Source organism: Typopeltis vanoorti, chromosome 10 (genome assembly GCF_054136105.1).
Source record: "Typopeltis vanoorti isolate ZY-2024b chromosome 10, IOZ_Tvanoo_1.0, whole genome shotgun sequence".
NCBI lineage: Eukaryota > Metazoa > Arthropoda > Arachnida > Uropygi > Thelyphonidae > Typopeltis > Typopeltis vanoorti.
Genome location: NC_143558.1, coordinates 3,508,826 through 3,532,526, shown reverse-complemented (window position 1 = coordinate 3,532,526; position 23,701 = coordinate 3,508,826). Strand labels below are relative to the sequence as shown.

Sequence of the window (23,701 nt, the reverse complement as noted above, 5' to 3'; positions counted from 1 at the left end):
AGAAATGACAGGTTGAACTACAGAGGCGGTGGCACTGCCATTTTCATTAAAAATTATATCAAGCACCATTCTGTAAACAACCCTCCAACCACTAACTTTGAGATCACAGGCATGGAGGTATTCACCAGCTCGGCTGGCAGACTGAAAATCTACTCAGCTTACAACCCACCCTTAAATCTCTACTGCACTCTGATCTAAATGCCATCTTAGACATCAGAGAGTCCATCATTATTGCCTGGGATTTAAACTCCAAGCACCCTGCCTGGAATTGTAGAACCACCAACAAGAATGACTGCATCCTTTCCAACTACATAGGATCAACTATGCTGTTGTGGCAGGCCCCACCGAACCAATTCATCTTAGTACGTTTGGCACTGCTGACATCCTAGATATAGCTATCCTGCAAGATATTAAACTTCAGTACAGCCTCAATTCATTGAATGAGTTGTCATCTGATCACAACCCAATTCTACTACAGCTGGGAAAACAAGAATACCTGTCTCTTCCCTCTCACGCATGTATATCGTGGGAAAGATTGTCAAAAGTACTCAGGGAATACATTGGGCCTCTTCCTCATATATGTACAAAAGAAGATGTGGAATCTGCAGTTACAAGCCTCGCCCAACAAATTAACTCCACTATAAAGGTAGCCACCTCCTAAAAATCTCTCCCCCAAGCCTGGTCGTTTGCCCAAAGACATTATGAACTTAATCAGAGAGAAAAACAGAGCTAGGAAAAGATTTCGCAACACTCGTGCACCACAAGACAAAACAGTTCTTAATACACTAAACGGGACAGTGAGAGATGCACTCGAAGCTCACAGAGACCAAGTATGGGAAGAAAAGTTAGCTTCTATCTCGCCTACTGATCACTCTATCTGGGGACTACTGAGAAATATCAGAACAAAGGCACATCTCTTCCCCACCCCTATATTTTCTGACCAGGGCCTTGTTCACACAGATGACAAGGCAAAAGCCATAGCAAAAAATTTAGAAGAGCAGTGCAAACCTTCATATGAAAATTTAGACTTCGATCACATGTATAAAATCCACAGACAGGTCAGACACTCATTAAAACTTCCTAATACCAGTGCTGACCATATTGCACCCACATCACCTGCTGAAATATATGATATTATTAAAAATTTAAAGAACAAAAAAGCTCCTAGGCCAAATGGCATCACAAATAGGGTGATCAAGCTGCTGCCCAAAAAGCTGTAGTGTACCTGACCATAATAATAAATGCAATCTTAAGATTTCACTATTTTCCTTCCACCTGGGAACAGGCTGAAGTAATCCCAGTTCATAAGTCAGGCAAGGACCCACACCTTCCCCACAGTTATTGTCCTATCAGCCTCATCTCCAACTTGGGTAAGATTGCAGAGAAGGTCATCCTCTCACGACTTCAAGCCTCAGTAAATGAAAACGTCCTTCCTAAAGAGCAGCTCGGTTTTTGGCAACACCATGGTACTACCCAGCAAATCCACAGAATTGTGGAATATATTACCACCAGCTACAACTGGCATCAATACACGGGAGCTGTTTTTCTTGATCTATCCAAAGCATTTGACAAAATATGGCACTTCAGATTGCTACATAAACTATCTCAGCTGGTATCTCACTGAAAACAGTACATCTAGTTAGATCATATCTACAGAACAGAACTATGCAAGTCGAGATCAATGGTACTACTTCATCTCAGCGCCATATCTTGGCCGGAGTACCATAGGGATCCCTTCTAGCTCCATTGCTGTTCTCTATATACATGTCAGCTATCCCGCACAACCCAATGTCATCCATCATGGCCCTATATGCAGACGATACAGCATTATTAGCCAGATCTCTCCGACCACACTTTATTACTAGAACGCTTCAAGAAAACCTTCTAATGTTAGAGAGATGGTTCTCCATCTCTCTAAGTAAATCATAATGTATGGAGATGATTGGCTTAAGAGGAGCTTGACCAGTGTTGTTGTTGTTGTCGAAGTTTTATATAAATGAGACTGCAAGTAAATCCACAAAAAAAGCTCAGCCATTCTCTTCACGAAAAGGTTGATATCTGCTGCAGGAGGTCTTACTATTCAATACCAAAATTCCCTGGCAGACGGAAACAAAATACCTTGGTGTTGTCCTCGACAAAAAATTAACTTTTAACCAACACATCAAGGCTACGTGTACAACGACATCTAAAGCCATCACCCAGATCTACCCCCCCCCCCCTAATTAACAGGAACAGCAAGCTAAACATCAGAATCAAATTGCTTTTATACCAGCTGATGATTCGTCCCATAATCACTTACACTTCTCCAGCCTGGAGCCATACCTCCACTACAAATATTATCAAACTGCAAAATGTACAAAACAAGTGCTTGAGAATGATTCTGAACGTCCCATGGTTCATCAGAAACAACAGACTTCATCGAGATATAAAGATTCCTTATATCTTCTCTTTTCTGCAATCTTTAGCAACAATGTTTTTCCTAAAAACGTCCATACACCCCAACGATCTAGTTCAGCAAGCTGTAGCCTACGAGGCAACGGATATATTCAAAGATAAAAGACCAAAACCATTTTAGCTTCCAGTAGCGATGCATAATCTCCATGCCCATCCAGGGCGAGCAAACTACTTGTAAAATTCTACCCTCACTGTAGCTGTAACAGATAGCAAGGAATATGAAAAGCATCTTGCTTCACCCCTAAAGACATTAATGTCAATTGTCATTACTTCCACCTTAGTATCACCATCTCTGAGTCTGGCTCCCACTGACGAGACCTCAATAAAGGTTTAAAACCATTCTGGGTAGTGGCCCTTCCCTTATGCATAGCATTATACATGTCCACAAGGAAATGTGCTTCACATTATGGGAGATACTAAGACAAGTGATGAGAACTTAGTCTACCTTTATCACAAGTTGCCTCAGTCCTGAAGATACTTCAGACGCAAACTTTGTTTGCTTACACTTGGATAAAGGATTAAACTAAATTCATAGTCAAAAAAAGTCGAACAAAAGTCTAACCAAGTCAAAAAAAAAAAAAAAAAAAAACTTCCAACAAGATATTTATCTTTTAGATATGTTGTTATGCAGCCTAAATAATTAAACTGTGTGATCTGTTCTGTTATTTTATTTTCTGTAACTATTTTTGATCTAACATGATCCCAACCTTTAAATGGCATGCCGTTTGTTTTCTTTAGTGAAATTTTTAAATTGTATTGTTGGCTTATTTTGTTTAATTTGTAAACTGATTTTTGAAGGTCATTTTCATTGCATTGATAACAGTTCTTCTGGTTAACTGAATACCTTGTTTTATTGTTGTTTTCTATGTTTTACTAATCTGATTTTTAAATAAATATATATACACTGGGCCGCCGAGAGGGGGTGACATCTCAGACTTTTGTCACGGGCCCGGCATCGAAAAGGTCCTGACCGTCGGGTTCCAACGTGTCACATAACTGTGTTTATAATGAATGGTTTTAAATCTCGTAATAATACAACAATGATAAAGGATAATAGCATATCGAGAATGATACTGTGTTTTGTTTTAGACAGACGGCTACGCTCTTTAGCTCGCCATGATTGTCTGGAAGACACTGATTCTCTCGGAGCGGATCACTGTAGTTCCAAAAATGTATAAGATTTAATATATATAGTGGGTGATGACATCAATAGGCATTCGTGCAAGATTGTTACAGTTGGCTGCGCTAGCTAGTAATTGCATTCACAGTAACCGCTTCGTTCTTGTTAGTATTTTGATAGCGAAGGTTTTGTGATTGTAAAGTGTGCAACTGTATAGTTTAGGCCGTGTGCTAAAAAATAAAAGTAAATATTCTTATTAATTTGATTTTTTAATTATTAAAATTATATTTTTAATAATAAAAATTTGACCAACAGAAATGTATCATCATAAATCTGGAAATCAAAAACGAAAGGAGAAAAGGGATCGTGAGAAGGCAAAAGAAGACTAAAAAAACAAGCATTTACTACTGAAATATTTGAAGATGGAAGAACACCAAGATATTGAAAAAGTGATGCACTTTTTTAAGTGGGGCCCAGACTACAGACTTGTCACAGGCCCGAAAATTTCTCTTGGAGACCCTGTGTGTATATATATATATATATATAGTATGTCCACGCTGTTAGCCGAGTGGCTTTGCGCTTCACAACCATGTGCCCAAGTTAGCCGGTCTTGGGCTTGGACAGCAGGGTTTTTTCTGCCAGTTTACCTGGGGTTTTTAATCCCACAAGCAGGCAAACTGGACCCGTGAACACACAAGCTACAGTCATAAAAATATGGCAAGAAAGGCAACGGGAAACCACCTTGTGTCACTATCTTGCTAGTAATCAGTTGCAACCCTCTCAAGAGAGGAAGCCACAGGATCAGATCATATATATATATATCATCATCAATTTCCTGACATATACCCTCAAGGGGTGTACAGGATATGATAGTACTACGTGAAAAATTTACGTCATTACTAACTTCCTATCTACAATTTTCTTCCAAATCAGTCTGTTACTTGTCAAGACTCCAACATTATCAGATCTTATATTTCTATCATCTAAGGCACTTTGTACTGTATCAATCCACCTATATCTTGGTCTTCCTCTGGGTCGTTTCCCTGCCAGAGAACACTTGTTTTGCTAATCTTTCTTCGTCCATTCTGTTCAAGTGACCATGCCACCTGAGATTAGCTCTGCTAACGCATTCCTGGATGCTGACAATGTCAAGTTCTTTTCGAATATCCTCGTTTTTAATATGATATTGACATTTATGCCATCTGTTCACGCCCCTAATCTTTCTCAGGACTCTCATATCTGCGGTCTCTAGTCTTTGGTCAAGTGTTTTACTTCTGACCCAGCTCTCAGATTCATAAGTTAAAATTGGTTTGAACACTGTCTTGTATACAGCTAATTTAGTGTTCCAGCTGATTTCTCTCTTATTCCATGTGAATTTATTCAATTGACTTCCTACCATACCAGCTTTGTTGATTCTGAATGATTCTGTTGTCTATTTCCATATTTAATTTATCATCTTCACTAAAAACCGTATCTAAGTAGCTGAAATGTTTTACTTCTTCCACACGTTCAATGTTCACAATGCAGTTGACATTTTCAACAATTCTACCTATTTTCATTGTCTTTGTCTTTTTAATGCTGACCTTTATACCATATATCTATTACAACAGTTATTCAATTTAGTCAGAGAATTTTGCAGATTTGTAGCGGATTTATTTAGAAGTATAACATCATCCGCATGAAGCAAAGATCTGACATTAACATCTCCAATTTTTATATCATGTTTAATACCACTTTCCTTCATAATGTGATCCATATAGATAATGAATAACAGCGGGGATAATGTACATCCTTCTCTGACACCAGATTTAACATTAAACCATCTTCCTGTACTTACTTCAATTCTAACTGCTGACAAATCAAATAAAGACTAAGTATTGCTTGATGTAATGCCCCATTGACATCATATAACTGTAGCTTATTGAATAACTTCTCTCTTGGCACTTTGTCATATGCCTTTTCCAGATCGACAAAACTTAAATACCGATCTTTGTTATATTCCCATTCTTTCTCAACTATTTGTCGTAAAGTGATGATCTGATCCTGACAGCTTTTTTCTTCAATTGTTATTCACCAAGCCTTTTCTTCCACAATTCTTCTCAACCGTTTCTCGAGTACTTGCATAGATCTTGCCAGGAACACGCAGTAGGGAACTACCTATGTAACTCTCGCATTCAGTTTTATTTCCCTTTTTATATATGGGTACTATTAGAGCTCTACTCCAATCATCGGGAATTTGTCCCTCTGTTCAGGCTTTCTGAACTATGTAGTGCAGCCACTGTAAGACTTTTATGCCACCATATATTAGTATTTTTGGTCGAATATCATCAATTCCTGCTGCCTTTCCACATTTCAAGCCTTTGATGGCTTTTACTACTTCAAGTATGGATATGTATTCCTGGCTGTATGCCTGTTGAATGTTTTTTACCACTGTGCTATCACTGCTTGTTTCATTTAACAATTTTTCGAAGTAAGTACTCCATACTTCCAGGATATCTTTTTCTCCCATTTTCATGTCCATTTTATCATCTCTAACTCCTTTTACAGCACTCTTTCCTCCATTTCTAAGCTTCTTCAACAACCTTCAGAATATCTTACCACCTTATTGATATTTATTTTCTATGTTCTTGCCAAAGTCCTTCCATGACTTTTGTTTAGTTAGTTTTACACAGTGTTTAGCTTTCTTACATTTGTCTCTGTATTCTCTACGAGCACAAGCTGACTTATTTGCCAGGAACTTTTGATATGCTTTCTTCTTTTCCTTCACTGCCTATTGAACTTCCTGTGTCCACCATGGAGTTCTGATTTTTCTATCCTTGCAGACAACCTCACCACATGCCTCAATGAAGGATTTCTTCAAGGCTTGTCACTGAATTTCCAAGGTTTGGTTCCTGTTCTCAAACTCTTTCATTTTTTCTTCAATAATCTTTGTGTATTTTAGCCTACAGTTAACATCTGAGAGCTGCTCAACTTTTATTCGCGTTAAAACTTTCTGACATGTTATTCTTTTCGATATGAAATTCAATTTTTTCCTGCTCAAAACTAAATAGTGATCGCTTCCAATTTCAAATCCTCTGTACGCTCTGGTGTCCTGCACCAGGGAGAAAACATCACTATCAACAATAACTTAGTCAATGAGACTTTTCTTATTCCTTGCCTCTTCTCTCCATGTGAATTTGTGCACACTTTTATGTTGGAACATGGTGTTAGTAATAGCCAGTCCATGCCCTGAGCAGAAATCCAACAGATATTTGCTATTATTGTTAGCTTTGCTCTTTTCTCCAAATTTTTCCAAAATATTTTTGTTTGTCTGACAATTCTTTCCTACTCTGCTATTTAGATCGCCAACAAGGACCAACTTTTCCTTTTTCATTGTGTCAGTTGCTTGTTCTAAAGCATCAAAAAATTCCTCCACTTCTACCTTAGTATAATCTTCTGTGGGGCCATAGGCACAAATAAGTCTCATTGTCCAATTCCCCATTCTGATATTTGCCCACATCACTCTACTTGAGACTGCCTGCCATTCAAGAAGATTAGCCTCGTATTTTGTGTTGAATACTATGGCTACTCCTTTTCCTTGATTGTCATTTCCTGAGTATGACATTATTGTATATATTGCTCAAAAAGATCTCAGCAGTTTTTGTCTTTTTTGTTTCAGTTACCCCTATTATGTTGATCTGGTACCTATCTAATTCTTCAACTAGCTCCATTTCTTTGCCATACACGCTTTTTATGTTGATAGTAGTCTGGTGATGTTGAGTTGGTGTGTGCTTTCGAATTTGATCCAGTAGCTGACTTTTCGCTGATCGCCCTGGTTCCCTGCCGAAAATGGGGCCTTGTTTAACCGGCCGATGCCCCAGCTGGCATGAAATTTTGTTATGTTGTACCATCATTTTTTATTTTGGTTTAACCAATAAGAATACAATTTGGTCGGCTAAATCCCAAATTGCCAGTTCATCCTCGTTCGTTCAGTATCCAGGTAGATACCCAACAGGGTGCACCACGAGAAGGTTAGGATTGGACATTAGGTCAGAAGCCCTGGTCGGTTCTTTGCATTCCTTTAAAGGCTATGTGGTGCTCCTCTCAGTTATACAGCTTTGACCCTTAAGCACCCCATATATATATATATATATATATATACAGGGTGTTCGGGATAAATTTGACATATTTATAATTAATTATATTTTTCCGTAAGTTACATGTATTAACACACACTTCTCTTCATTTAAAAGTTTGGACCCTTCTTCATTCATATACAAGATGTCAGAAAGGATGGATAGCTGGAACCCACCTGAATCATGGAAGAGAATAACTTGTATCATGATGATTCGTGCCCGCCATCAAAATAAGGATATTACGACTGCTGCCCAATGCTCCCTGAATACAGTAAAAACAATCAGGCATGAACTAGAGACTTGCAATGGTGACTACGAGGATGTAGCAAGAAGAAAGATCCCTAGCAGACGATCTGATTGCGTTCGTACAGCAGAATTCCTCGCAAATCTAATTCTAATTTAATATCCATTATCAATACAATTAGAGGGAAAAAACCCACCTCAAAAAAAAAAAAAAAAAAAAGAGAACATCAATTCAATTGAAAGCGTGATGTTATATGCCTTATCGGCTGTAGGTGAATAGCTCCATTTGCATTAATAAATACAATAAAATAAATTTTTACCGTAATTTATTTTTGCATATTTATTAATACAGATGGAGCTATTCTCCTGCAATCGATAGGGCATATAACATCACGCGCTTTCAATTGAATTGATGTTCTTTTTTTGTGATTGTTTGTTCGGAGTTCGATAAAGGGCTTATTGTGGGAGCCCGTCTGGCTGGAACCACGATTTTGAAAACAGCCGAGCTGACTGGTTTCTCAAAAAGGTAGGATATCTCGGGTGTTTAATCAATGGGAAACTAATCCATATTGCTTGTCTAAGAGGCTAACTGTAGTCCTACGACATTCTGTCAGGAATGAAATCGCCGTCTGAGAAGACTTGTACGGACAAACAGAACTTCCTGTGTGCAGCAATTGACCGAAGCATTTAATGAAGGCTGTTCCCGAACCATATCTCAACGAACTATGCGCAAGGAATTGAAGAGGATCGGTATTTGGCAGTCGCATGCCTATTCTGCGGAGAACTGGGAAGTTCGTCTGCAGTGATGTTAGGAACACCGTGATTGAACATTGCAGATTCCAGTCGGATCACGAGACTGGAAAAAAGTCACGTGATCCGACGAGTCGCAGTATGCTTTGTTCTGTACAGAAGGTAGGCAGATAGTTTGGCGGGAGCCGCATGGCGCAATGAACCCCGCTTGCCTTGTAAACACAACTCAAAGTTCTGGAGGATCATGGTGTGGGGCATGCTGTATTGGTACGGAACAGTCCCACTTATATTGCTAGAAGGTCGGATGTCCTCCAAGGAATATTTATCTGAACATTGTTGCCGATCAGTTCCATCTCGCAATGTTCATTTTTTATCCAGCAGGTGACGGTTGTTTCATGGACGAAAATGCTGCTCTCCATCGAGCATGAATTCTTCAGCAGTGGTTCAGCGAGCATGACAGCGACTTCCACCATCTTCCCTAGCCACCACAAGCCGGAATCTGAACCCAATTTGCAATGTATGGCCCATGTTAAAAACAGATCCGGAAGTGAAGTCTTCTTCAGCCAAATTTGAGCCAGTTAAAGATTGTCTGGCGAACACCTGGTATGTTATAGACGTAAGATTTAATCCAACAGCTTGTGGAATCCATGCGCATATGTGTGCTGTAATTCGGGCTAAAGGAGGTCCAGCACGGCATTAAATAAAGGTTTCTAATTTAGTAGCCGGTATGTGTAGTAAAAAAAAAAAAATATATATATATATATACAGGGTGTTCGGGATAAATTTGACATATTTATAATTAATTATATTTTTCCGTAAGTTACATGTATTAACACACACTTCTCTTCATTTAAAAGTTTGGACCCTTCTTCATTCATATACAAGATGTCAGAAAGGATGGATAGCTGGAACCCACCTGAATCATGGAAGAGAATAACTTGTATCATGATGATTCGTGCCCGCCATCAAAATAAGGATATTATGACTGCTGCCCGATGCTCCCTGAATACAGTAAAAACAATCAGGCATGAACTAGAGACTTGCAATGGTGACTACGAGGATGTAGCAAGAAGAAAGATCCCTAGCAGACGATCTGATTGCGTTCGTACAGCAGAATTCCTCGCAAATCTGCAGGAACAGGTGTTGAAGAACCCTGGCATTGGAATTCGGGCTTTGTTCGTGGAGTTGCTAACTGTAGTCAAGCCCTGGATAACAAGGGTAGCCAATGGTAGGCCGTATGTATGGCAGCAGGATTCGGCCCCTTGCCACACCTCTGGGAAAAGTCAAAAATGGTTGTCTGAAAATTTCTACGACTTCACCAGTCCAAATGTTTGGCCTCCAAACTCCCCAGACCTTAACCCCATGGATTATTTTGTATGGGGCGCAGTTGAAAAAGACACCAATCGCACTTCCAGTAATACAAAATCCCAGTTAATGGATAAAATTAAAACAGTTTTTGCGGCCCTTCCCAGGGAGACTGTAGCATCAGCTTGTTCGAGGTTCCGAAGCAGAATTGAAGCTGTGATCGATGCTAATGGTGGTTATTTTGAGTAAATCTTGTTGATAGTATTGTAATTAACTCTGCCTGTAATGTTTTTTTGTCAATTCATTAAATTTAATAGATACAAAGAAGATTTTCTTTTTCCTTACGAAACTGTCAAATTTATCCTGAACACCCTGTATATATATGTATGTATGTATATATGTATGTATGTGTGTATATATATATATATATGTGTGTGTTCATTTTTAATATAAACTGACTATAAACCCGAGAATTATAACAAATTGAGATTTATTTGCAAATGCAACATGTTTCGTCGAGATCGACTTCATCAGGCGTTAAGAACATAGAAAGATATTAAAAGACACTGAAACAGACATTGAGACACTCTAAAGCTATACAATTATAAAGTTATGATATTCGACTGTAAATTACAGTTATTATGAACTTGTGCTATAGTCCGTGTTAAAGTTCTATTGTTGTACACTTGTGCGTGTGTGGAACCACGCGTTCTCCAGTATCTGATAGTAGAGCTGAAAGAGTCAGGCAAATTATAACTGAGATTATTGTTCATATGAAGAGGGTCCAAGGTGATTTCTTTTGACTCTACAATGCGGCATTCTACCTCATCATGGCAAATGTGTAGGTTTGAAGTTGTTGTCCAATTTACTTCATGTTGGCGGCTTTCATTGTTCGTGTTTATTGAAAACAGGACATGGCCTGATAGGGCAGTAGCTCTGGTTCTCTTGTAAGCAATGTCTCTCTGGTGTTCCTCGAGACGTAGTAAGATAGATTTCTCCGTTTGGCCATAGTAAGGTTTTCCGCACTCACATGTGACCTTGATACACCTGGAAATTGTAGAAGGTTGTGAGATTGTTTATAGTTTCTGAAACTTGATCTTGTTTTTGGAAGAGTCGAAAAGCACGTTATGTTGAATTTCTTTAAGATTCTGTTCAGTTTTTTGGATAGTGTGCTGATATATTGGCAAAGAGATATAACCTTTGGAGTTGTTCTGTGTCTCTACGTTGCTACGTTGACGGTGGGATAATTGTCTGTTGATACTTTTTAAAGAGTAGCCATTGCTTTTAAAGGTCCATTTAAGATGTTGTAGTTCTTTTTTTAGTTCTTCTTCATCTGACAGTACAGATCTTGCACGATTCGCAAGAGTTGATACGATACCCAACTTTTTTTTGCCCTGGATGGTGATGTGAGGATGCATGCAAATATCTGTCCGTGTGTGTTGGCTTTCTAAATATAGAGACTTTTATTGATTCAGGCGTCTTGGTGAGTTTAACATCAAGGAAACAGAGCGAACTATTTTCTTCAATCTCCATGGTCAATTTTATATCCTGATGGAGGTTGTTTAAATGGTTGAGAAACCTGTATATATATGTGTGTGTGTGTGTGTGTGTGTGTATATATATATATATATATATATATATATATATATATATATATATTGAATAGATTTGGAGATAAGCTACATCCCTGTCTGATATCCTGATTTATTTCAATCTCTTCTGTTAATTTATTACCTAACTGTATTTTTGTATCTTTATATAAACTTTGTATATCTCGTACCAAATGTAATGGATATCCTTGTTTTTTTCATTATATTCCATAGTTTTTCTCTGTGTATTTTATTAATAGCTTTCTCATAATCTATAAAGGCCATATGAGTATCTAAATTTAATAAAATTTAATTTAATTTTGATCTAAATTAAATAATGTCTTCTTCTTTGATGCATCAATCCGTAAATTGGTAAATATAGCAGCACATCACAACATCCTGTGTTGTGTTTTCCTTTTTATCTCTTCATAACTCTTAGCGCCAGTTAGCATCATTATGTTATTTATATATGAAATTCTTGGTCTGCCTTGTGGCCTCTTTTCTTCTACAGTCCCCTCCATTATTTCTGTAATCAGTCCCCCATGCCTCAAATGGTGTCCAATTAGGCTTTTTCTTTTCTTATTGATGTGTTTCATTAATGTTTCATTAATTTCATAAATAAGCTTAATATCACATGCTTCGAAAATACTACTCAAAATTATACAAAAAAGGTTGAAGAAGTTACAAAGAAGGTTGAAGAATATGTTGGCAATGACCAGTTTGGATTCGGGAAACAAGGGGACAAGAGAAGCAATCCTAGCACTAAGAACAGTTATTGAAAGAAGATTGGAGAAGAATCAAAATACTCTGATAGTCTTTCTTGTCTTGGAGAAAGCCTTCAATAGTATTGACTGGAATCAAATGTTTCACCTCCTAAAAACAATAAAGGTAGATTGGAGAGATAGAAGGCCTCATATTTAATCTTTACAAGCATCAAGAAGCCCTAATAGAAGCAGCCAGCAATACAACAAAAACCGCAATAGAAAAATACGTAGAGGTGTAAGACAGGGGTGCTCTCTTTCACTCATATTGTTTAATCTGTACATTGAAGATGCAATAAATAAAAACTGAAAGAACTAATAGAAACCGGAACTAAGATAAATGGAATTGATATTAACTGGCTACGGTTTGCGGATGATATAGCAATTTTAGCTGATAATGAAAATAAACTGAAAGCCACCCTAACAAAGATGGAAGAAATCTTCACACAGTACAGCCTAAAAATTAATTATAAGAAAACAAAATTATTAATTACAAGTAAAGCAAATCCAATGAAAATAAACCTGGAAATAAATAATAACCTACTACAACAGGTATCCTCTTTTAAATATCTTGGCAATCTTATCATAGAAGATGGAAGAAACCAATCAGATATTAAAGCACGAATAATCCTAGCCAAAAAAGCATTCTATAACTGAAGAAACATTTTTACCAGTAAAGGACTTAGTATCCAGCTCAAAAAAAGGCTAGTGAAAACATACATATGGAACATTGCATTATATGGTTGTGAAGCCTGGACTCTAACAAAACAAGACATGAAAAAGTTGGAGGCATTTGAAATTTGTGCTGGAGAAAGATGATAAATTAGTTGGACAGAAAAGAAAAGTAATGAAGAAGTTCTGAATATAGTTCATGAAGAGGGGTCATTAATGAAACACATCAAATAATGTGTAATGTGTAAATAATTTCATTCATAATTGCAATGTTATTGATATTGTGGTATACCTTACTTTTGGAGCCATCCTTTATACTAGTAAAAAAAATCTTTTACACATTAATGATTGGCTTTACATTTTATTAAACTACAAATATTATTAATGTACACACTCTCTCTTTTTTAATCCATTATTCATAATTTATAAATAATAAATAAACATGTTTTGTTACTGAAAAAAAAGAGCCAAAAGGCTTCACTTTGGTGATGCAAAATTATTCAAATTAAGTGGATATTGAATCCAACATTATTTCAAAGCCGAATAGAGAAACTGTAAAAGTTTCTGCGGAACTAAGTGTAAGCAAGCCTTTCATGACAGGGGAAACTTGTAGTAAAGGTAGAGTAAGCTCTGATCACTATCCTTAGTATTTCCCATAATGTAAAACACATCTCCTAGCGGGCATGTATGATGTTATACATTGGGGGGGGGGGTCACTACCCAGACCGGTTTTGACCTTTGTTGAGGTCTTGTCATGAAAACTTTCATGCCCCTGTCATGAAAGTTTTGCTTACGCTTAGATCCACCGAAACTTTTATAGTTTCTCTATTCGGCTTTGAAATAATGTTGGATTCAATATCCACTTAATTTGAATAATTTTGCATCACCGAAGCGAAGCCTTTTGGCTCTTTTTTTCGGTAATTCTTGGTGCCTTTTGTGATGTGACACCTTTTTTGGCAACTTGTATGGTAAATTATAAGTTCTGCATCACTTCAACCTGAGTATTTTACATCTGGGTCTGGCTCCCACTGACAATACCTCAACAAAAGTTGAAACCGGTCTGGGTAGTGATTCCCCCCCCCCCCCACACACCCATAATGTATAACCTCATGTCTGCTAGGAGATGTGTTTTACATTATGGGAAATACTAAGGATAGTGATCAGAGCTTACTCCACATTTACTATGAGTTGTCCCTGTCATGAAAGGTTTGCTTATGCTTAGATCCGCCGAAACTTTTATAGTTTCTATATTCGGCACAAAACTCTTGTAGTTTCTCTATTCAACATCCACTTAATTTGAAACATGTTTTGTTATATAATTTTGATAAAATATACAAAATGTGTATAAATATAAACATAGTTATTCCATTTCTTTTTTTGTCCTGAATGTGAATTCAGAATTGTCATCATTATTTAAATAGCTTGAGATGTAGATTATTTTCATGACTTGCTTATTGGAAGCCTGAAGTTGCACAAAAAACCATGTTTGATCTCTGTATTAGAACACAGTGTATCTAACCCTTACCAACTTACATTACTACAAGTAGTACCTGTGCTGTTTCCAAACTTCATAAGTAGTATATCCAAGGGAAGGAGAAGAGACTTCAACACTACTATCACATTATTGATTTCCCCTTTCTCTACTTCAGGATTCCAAAGGAGGGAGGAGAAAAAACATAAACATTGCTTTCTAATTATTGATTTTCCATGACCAGTATTCTATGATAGCACAATATGTATATAGTAATATGTTACTTTATTTATTTACTTGATCAGGTGAAGGAACTTGGAGTGGTGGTTTATAATTGCACTTGTCTTGCTCATGATCTATCCAAAATTTTTGAAGCATACTGGATGATGGGACTACCAGATGCCCACATTCCTGCTGACTGGCCTTCTTGTATGTATACCGCAATTAATAAAAACAACCCTGTTGCTGTTGAGTTCAACGGCACACTTGCCTATACATATCTATCAGTAAGTTAATTTTTCACTATGAGATCAATGATTATATATATCTAATTGCAAATGATTTATTTATAAACATACTTATTCCATTTCTTATTATTTTGTTCTTATTTTGTTTCTTGAACATTTTCTTGTTTGTTTGTTTTGTTTGTTTCCATTTATTTATCAGTGTAGTCCATTTCCTTTAATATGTTTTAATAGTCATTCAAGTAGAGTTCTCTGACATATCTGAAACTTCCCATATCAGATATTTTGATTTTTCAGATGTTTTGAATAATAAATATTCTTATATTTTGGATATTTTTTTGAAAATTAACATGTAGATATATTAGCCATTGATCGATTTCTCAGTGATATTTTTATAATATTTTTTACATTCTGGTAATTGTTTAATAATTAAGAAATTTCTACAATATTAAAATTATATACTAAAGAAATTAGAAATGAGAAGAAATATATAAATAAATCTCTTATTGAAAATTATTTATTTATTTTCTAGACATATACCCAACATAACATAAAAAGTCTTCATCATCATCAAATTCCTGACATGTACCTTCAAGGGGTGTACAGGATATGATAGTACTACATGAAAAATTTACATCAATACTAACTTCCTATCTACAATTTTCCTCCAAATCTATCTGTTACTTGTCAAGTCTCCAACATTATCAGATCTTATGTTTCTATCGTCTAAGGCACTTTGTACCTTATCAATCCACCTATATCTTATTATTATTATTATTATTATTACGGGCAACTCCAGGGAGTCATTAGACTCATCGAGGGAGGCCCCAAATCATATTCATCACAACTATTCGACATTCATACAGTATCTATCATTAGAGCTGGGTTCTTTACTCTAAAAGTAAAGAACCCAGCTCTAACACCTTTACTAACCACACTTTTGCCCAGTTTCCATGGATGTCCCCTAGTCCTCCCACAACCAGCCCTGTTCTCAAAAATATCTTCTGAATTAATTTTATAGAAACCCTTCAGTAATTTGAATGTCTCAATCATATCTCCCTCCTCTGCCTATCAACCAATTTTTGCAACCCACAAATCATCAACCTGTTCTCATAAGGTTCATTCCACAGACCTACTATCATCTTGGTCACTCGCCTCTGGATCCTCTCCACCTCCTCCCCATCAAGAAGAAACCTAGGTGACCAAATCATGGTCTTTCTCTGGGTCGTTTTGCTGCCAACCTGGCAGAGAACACTTGCTATGCTAATCTTTCCTCGCCATTCTGTTTAAGTGACTATACCACCTGAGATTAGCTCTGCTAACGCATTCCTGGATGCTGACAATGTCAAGTTCTTTCCTAATATCCTCGTTTTTAATATGATATTGCAATTGATGCCATCTGTTCACGCCTCTAATCTTTCTCAGGAGTCTCATGTCTGCAGTCTCTAGTCTTTGGTCAAGTGTTTTACTTCTGACCCAGCTCTCAGATCCATAAGTTAAAACAGGTTTGAACACTGTCTTGTATACAGCTAATAATAAATTTAGTTTAATCCTTTATCCAAGTGTGAGCAAACAAAGTTTGCGCCTGAAAATATCTTCAGGACTGGGGTAAGGTGGTACAACACCAAGGCAACTCATTGCAAAGGTGGAGCAAGCTACCAACAATCCTGTCTCAGTATCTCCTATAATGCAAAACACATCTCCTTGTGGATATGTCTAATGTTATGCATTAAGGGAAGGGCCACTACCCAGACTAGTTTCGACCTTTATTGAGGTCTCTTCAGTGGGAGCCAGGCCCAAGTGGAGATACCAGGCAGAAGCATTAGCAGGTCATCTCTACCTATAGGAGTTGTCAAATGGTGTGCCCTTAATGCATAACATTAGAATTATCCGCAAGGAGATGTGTTTTGCATTATGGGAGATACTGAGACAGGATTGTTGGTAGCTTGCTCCACCTTTGCAACGAGTTGCCTTGGTGTTGTACCACCTAACCCCAGTCCTGAAGATACTTTCAGGCGCAAACTTTGTTTGCTCACACTTGGATAAAGGATTAAACTAAATTTATAATACTCTAACCAAGTGAAAAATAAACTTTCAACATCTTTCTCTAAATCCAGAGTAATTTATTAAAAAAAGGGTGGCACACCATTTGGCAACTCCTATAGGTAGAGATGACCTGCTAATGCTTCTGCCTGGTATCTCCACTTGGGCCTGGTTCCCACTGAAGAGACCTCAATAAAGGTTGAAACTAGTCTGGGTAGTGGCCCTTCCCTTAATGCATAACATTAGACATATCCGCACGGAGATGTGTTTTGCATTATAGGAGATACTGAGACAGGATTGTTGGTAGCTTGCTCCACCTTTGCAACGAGTTGCCTTGGTGTTGTACCACCTTACCCCAGTCCTGAAGATACTTTCAGGTGCAAACTTTGTTTGCTCACACTTGGATAAAGGATTAAACTAAATTTATTATACTCTAACCAAGTGAAAAATAAACTTTCAACATTTTGTATACAGCTAATTTAGTGTTCTGACTAATTTCTCTCTTATTCCATATGAATCTTAACTAAAAATCGTGCCTAAGGAGCTGAAATGTTTTACTTCTTCCACAGGTTCCCCGTTCACAACACAGTTGACATTTTCAGCAATTCTACCTATTTTCATGATCTTTTGTCTTTTTAATGCAGACCTTCATACCATCTCTATTACAACAGTTATTCAATTTAGTCAGGGAATCTTGCAAACTTGTAGCAGATTTATTTAAAAGTATACCATTGTCCGCATAAAGCAAAGAACTGACATTAACATCTCCAATTCTGATATCATGTTTAATACCACTTTGCTTCATAATGTGATCCATATAGATAATGAATAACAGAGGGGATAATGTACATCCTTGTCTCACACCAGATTTAACATTAAACCATCTTCCTGTACTTCCTTCAGTTCTAACTGCTGACATACAACTCAAATACAGACTAAGTATTGCTTGATATAATGCCCCATTGACACCATATAACTGTAGCATATTGAATAGCTTCTCTCTTGGCACCATGTCATATGCCTTTTCCAGATCGACAAAACTTAAATACAGATCTTTGTTATATTCCCATTCTTTCTCAACTATTTGTCGTAAAGTGAAGATCTGATCCTGGCAGCCTCAATTTGGCCCAAATCTAGCTTGTTCTTCACCAAGCTTTTCTTCCGCAATTCTTCTCAACCGTTTCTCAAGTATACTTGCATAGATATTGCCAGGAACACTCAGTAATTCTCACATTCAGTTTTATTTCCCTTTTTATATATGGGTACTATTAGAGCTCTACTCCAATCATCGGGAATTCGTCCCCTTGTCCAGGCTTTCTGAACTATGCAGTGCAGCCACTGTAAGACTTTTATGCCATCATATTTCAGCATTTCTAGTCGAATATCATTACTCCTGCTTCCTTTCCACATTTCAAGTCATTGATGGCTTATTCTACTTCAAGTATGGATATGTATTCCTGACTGTATGCCTGTTGAATGTTTTTTACCACTCTGCTATCACTGTTTGTTTCCTTTAGCAATTTTTGGAAGTAATTACTCCATACTTCAAGGATATCCTTTTCTCCCGTTTTCATGTCACCTTTATCATACCTAACTCCTTTTACAGCACTCTTTCCTCCATTTCTAAGCTTCTTCAACAACCTTCAGAATATCTTACTACCTTCTTGATATTTATTTTCTATGTTCTTGCCAAAGTCCTCCCATGACTTTTGTTTAGCTAGTTTCATACGGTGTTTAGCTTTCTTACATTTGTCTCTGTATTCTCTAAGAGACAAATGACTTAATTGCCAGGAACTTTTGATATGCTTTCTTCTTTTCCTTCACTGCCTCTTTAAGTTTCTGTGTCCACCATGGAGTTCTAATTTTTCTATCCTTGCAGATTACCTCACCACATACCTCTCTTGCTGAATCAGAGTTTTTTTCAAGGCTTGCCACTGAATCTCCAAGGTTTGATTCCTGTTCTCAAACTCTTTCATTTTTTCTTCAATAATCTTTGTGTATTTTAGCCTACAGTTCACATCTGAGAGCTGCTCAACTTTTATTCGCTTTAAAACTTTCTTACATGTTATTCTTTTCAATATGAAATTCAATTTTATCCCTCTAGACTAAGTAGTGATCGCTTCCAATTTCAAATCCTCTGTACACTCTGTTGTCTTGCACCAGGGAGAAAACATCACTATCAACAATAACATAGTCAATGAGACTTTTCTTATTCCTTGCTTCTGCTCTCCATGTGAATTTGTGTACATTTTTATGTTGGAACATGGTGTTAGTAATAACCAGTCCATGTCCTGAGCAGAAATCCAACAGATATTTGCCATTATTATTAGCTTTGCTCTTTTCTCCAAATTTTCCCAAAACATTTTTGTATGTCTAACAATCATTTCCTACTCTGCTATTTAGATCGTCAACAAGGACCAACTTTTCCTTTTTCATTGTGTCAGTTGCTTTTTCTAAAGCATCAAAAAATTCCTCCACTTCTACCTTAGTATAATCTTCTGTGGGACCATAGGCACAAATAAGTCTCATTGTCCAATTCCCCATTCTGATATTAGCCCACATCACTCTACTTGAGACTGCCTGCCATTCAAGAAGATTAGCCTCGTATTTTGTGTTGAATACTATGGTTACCCCTTCTTTTCCTTGATTGTCATTTCCTGAATATAACATTTTGTATTTATTGCTCTGAAAGATCTCACCAGATTTTGTCTTTTTTGTTTCAGTCACCCCTATTATGTCAATCTGGTACTTATCTAATTCCTCAGCTAGCTCCATTTCTTTGCCATTCAGGCTTCTTATGTTGATAGTACCGATCTTTAACTCTGGTGATGTTGAGTTGGGGTGTGCTTTCAGATTTGATCCAGTAGATGACTTCTCGCTGATCGCCCTGGTTCCCTGGCGAAAATGGGGCCTTGTTTAACCGGCCGATGCCCCAGCTGGCATGAAATTTTGTCATGTTGTACCATCATTTTTTATTTTGGTTTAACCAATAAGAATACAATTTGATCGGCTAAATCCCAAATTGCCAGTCCATCCTCGTTCGTTCAGTATCCAGGTAGATACCCAACAGGGTGCACCACGAGAAGGTTAGGATTGGACATTAGGTCAGAACCCCTGGTCGGTTCTCTGCATTCCTTTAAAGGCTATGTGGAGGTCTCCTCTCAGTTATACAGCTTTGATGCATCTTTTGTTTTCAAAATATGATAATTAACTAAAATGAAACAATTTAACTGATTTTCAAACTTAGCAAAAATATAATAGACATACTTTACGTGAATAATAATCCAAATTCACAAAAAATTTACTAAACAACAATAAATATTTTATAAAACAAAAGGCAACTGCACAGTAACACACAAAATGAAATGATGCAAAATGCATAAAAAAAAAGTATCAAGAAAAGGCCAATTGCATTATGTGTAAACAAACCTAGATCATCTAAAGAGTTTTATAGCTCATAAATAACCTATGTTTATTAATTTAAGTCGAGCCGCATCAGCCTGATGTGCCGATAGTCTGTGCTGCATATATACAGGATTTTAGCTATGGTCCCTCAGCAACGACCTGTACACACACACACACACACACACACACACACACACACACACACACACACACACACACACACACACACACACACACACGCGGTATAATCGATTAAGGGGTTATGCAGAAAATAATAGGTAAAAAATTTATTTTTAAAAAAATGAAAATTATTCAAGTATACAACAAAAATAAGTCATTTGCAATTAATTTTTTTTTTTTAAATGTTATAAATTTTTATCATGAAAACTAGAGGTTCAATTAAAATCAAAATTTATTTTTGCTGGTAAATTTTACCGCCCTTTTTATTTTAAAGTCTCACCAAATGCTTACTGTCAAGAAAAAAATCAATTATGTTATAGTTTCTTACCTTCCAAATTTACAGAACAATGTCACTGTTTCAGTCACAATTACACATCGGTCTTCTGTCTTAAACTAATAATTTCCACTAAAAATAGAATAAACAATCGAGAATATTTATACAATTTTCGCTGAGTCGATACTTACTCTGTGAAATAAAATCTGTGGTAATATTGATAACGTCTCACTTCAAACAAATTTATAATAAAACTGGTGATGTATTAAGTTAAAAATATTGTTAGATTATTAAGAATTCATAGTAATTTGACTGATTTTAAATTTCATTTTTATTGCATTAAGTATAATTTGTAATTGTGTAATTTATATAGTACGATATAATTCAAGAATAAGAAAATTTATATATATATATTTTATTATTTCATGTGGTGAAATGGTGCCCCTCATCTTCATGCATCCTTGTGCAGGGCATAATCTGCACAACTGCATGGCGTGGCCCTGCCCTGAAGTGGTTAATTATACGTTATCTATCCAAGAAGCATATTTTTATCAAAAATTATTTTGGAGAAATTTATTGAGTGTACCCTGACATGTTCGCTTTCTAGACTGCAACTGAACAAAATCGGCACAGTTATCTAATTAAGATAAAGGAGTGTTTATTGCCTTCTTGCATAAAGTAGGATCGTAATTCAGCAATACATTTCCTGACTTCCTGGTTAGTCTTCAAATCACTTGCTCATGTTCTGGTGTATTAGTCTTATTACTTTCCTTGTCTTTAGGTGTTTTGTTGCATTTTTTTTTTTTTTTCAATGATTGCATCCTCATAATCTTCATTTTCATTGTAACATTGAAGGCTATTGTGAATGCATAAGAACTTTTCGTAGTTTCTGATGTGTTGCAGTTCCAAATGATTTTGTTTTCATTATCAGTCATATATTTGTCTCTTTTCCTAGTCTGATTTCTTAAAACCACATTGGACAAAGCAGCTTTGAATTGTTGTGCTGCTTATTTCTCACTAACTATCTGCAACAAATTGTACTGCCTGTAAAATGTAAAATAGTAACCTTTGCCTGTTGAAGATGACATCAGTAGATTTTCGTCAATTGTTTCAAGGATGTAGTGTATCAGTCTTCCACAATACAATGTCTTCAAATTTTTTATGATTCCCATGTCCAGTGGCTGTACCAGGGATGTGGTGTGTTAGCAGGAAGAAATCCAACTTGAATGTTTTTCAAACAAACTAATTGAGGATGTGCTGCACAGTTGTCCAGAAGCAAAAAAAAGTTTTCTCGAATTTCATTGCAGTTCTGCACCCCAACTCATTAGCCATTCCAACTCATTGAAAAATAACAGAAATCATCCATGCATTTTTGTTGGCATAATACAGAACTGGCAAACTGTCCATTCTAAGTCCTTTAAAGCATTGAGGCTTAGTGCTTTTTCCAATAACCTCCATTTTCAAGAGCTTCCATTTGTCACTTTCCGACATGTTACAGCAGCACAACATGGTAACATGATCCACTGCTTTTTTTTTTTTTAATCTGACAGTGCTGCAAATTTATAGCTCAGGGAACCGTCTGATGTGGCATGGTAAAACAGACCTGTTTCATCGCATCATAAATTTCATGACTAACATCAGGGATACAGCACTAAATTTCTGCAACAAAAAGTTAAACTTTCAGGTAGTTTAGTTGATTTCCACTGTTCAGTGCTTGCAGTATCAGCACTGTCCACCTCACCGTGTGCCTTCTTAAATTTCATTTCATGTCTAATTTCCATCGTGATAACCAACCATCTGTAGCTTTAAAGTTCACATGGTCCAGCTTTCTAGCTAATTCTTCTGATTTGGTTTTTAACATTTAACCATTAACACGCATGGCTTGTCCAGTTACATTAGAGAACCATTGATTGAGAGCCTCCTCAACATCTGAATCCTTGCCTTCTCACTTCCATTTTCGTAATTTTCCCTGTTATCCATTGCGTGCCGCCCATTCTTCTCAAAATTTGTCCTGCTAGCCTAACAAATGTGCGATTGTAGATTTTGAAACACAGGTTATTTCTGCCAGCTTACGATAACTGGTGTTAGACAGTTGGCTTTTTCTAACTTTTCTAATCTGCTAATGTTAGATCTTTCCTTGGCATCTTGATACGGATCTTAAAAAAAAAAAAATTAAATCACTACACTGTTGGTTACACTGTCTACTAAAAAATTTAGACACCTGTTTTAATCAAAAGTATGCTACCTTGCAATCATTGTAAATAGATTTGTTACACTGTCAAAATACACGCATCCTCTCTACTCTGTATCCCAGCACTAACTGACAGCAAACCTCTATGTAACTCACTAACTTGTGCCATCTACAGCCACTGTCCTGATAAAGCAGCAAGGTGGCCTAAATAAGCAAAGCATCTTTGGGTTATGTGTTCTCAATTTGCTTCCATTCTTCAATATTTGCCCCAAATAAATGGCTGCCCTGATTAATTAATGCCCCAATTAACTAGAATCTACTATATATACATGATATTCTAAAACAATGTTTCTGTGTGGTGATTGCCAAGCTGTTTGCATGAGACTTCTGCTTAGTCTAGATGGCTGTTCTGCAGTTGCAATGGCCATGTCAGTGGTATGGTAAGCAAGCCTGACTTATCAGTCACTCATTATTAAGCTTAATGGAATGAATACAGTACAAAGAAACAATTAAATACAAGTTTAATGGATCCTGTATTTCATCTCAGTCGCAGACATCATCAGGGATACAACATTAAAATTGTAAAAGCATGAAAAAGAGGTGCTTATGGGTCAAAGCTGTATAACTGAGAGGAGACCTCCACATAGCCTTTAAAGGAATGCGG

At 36.7% G+C, this 23,701-nt stretch overlaps 1 protein-coding gene across 2 annotated transcripts in view; it reads left to right on the top strand.

Annotated features, from left to right (window-relative positions):
• The window catches only part of LOC150102135 (5'-3' exonuclease PLD3-like), a 217,721-nt gene that overhangs the window by 138,767 nt on the left and 55,253 nt on the right, over positions 1–23,701 (top strand). For both annotated transcript variants that reach the window (XM_090398904.1, XM_090398903.1), the window contains exon 6: positions 14,786–14,986. In XM_090398904.1, the coding sequence (XP_090255030.1) occupies positions 14,786–14,986 (201 nt within the window). The remainder of the gene's footprint in view (positions 1–14,785; positions 14,987–23,701) is intronic.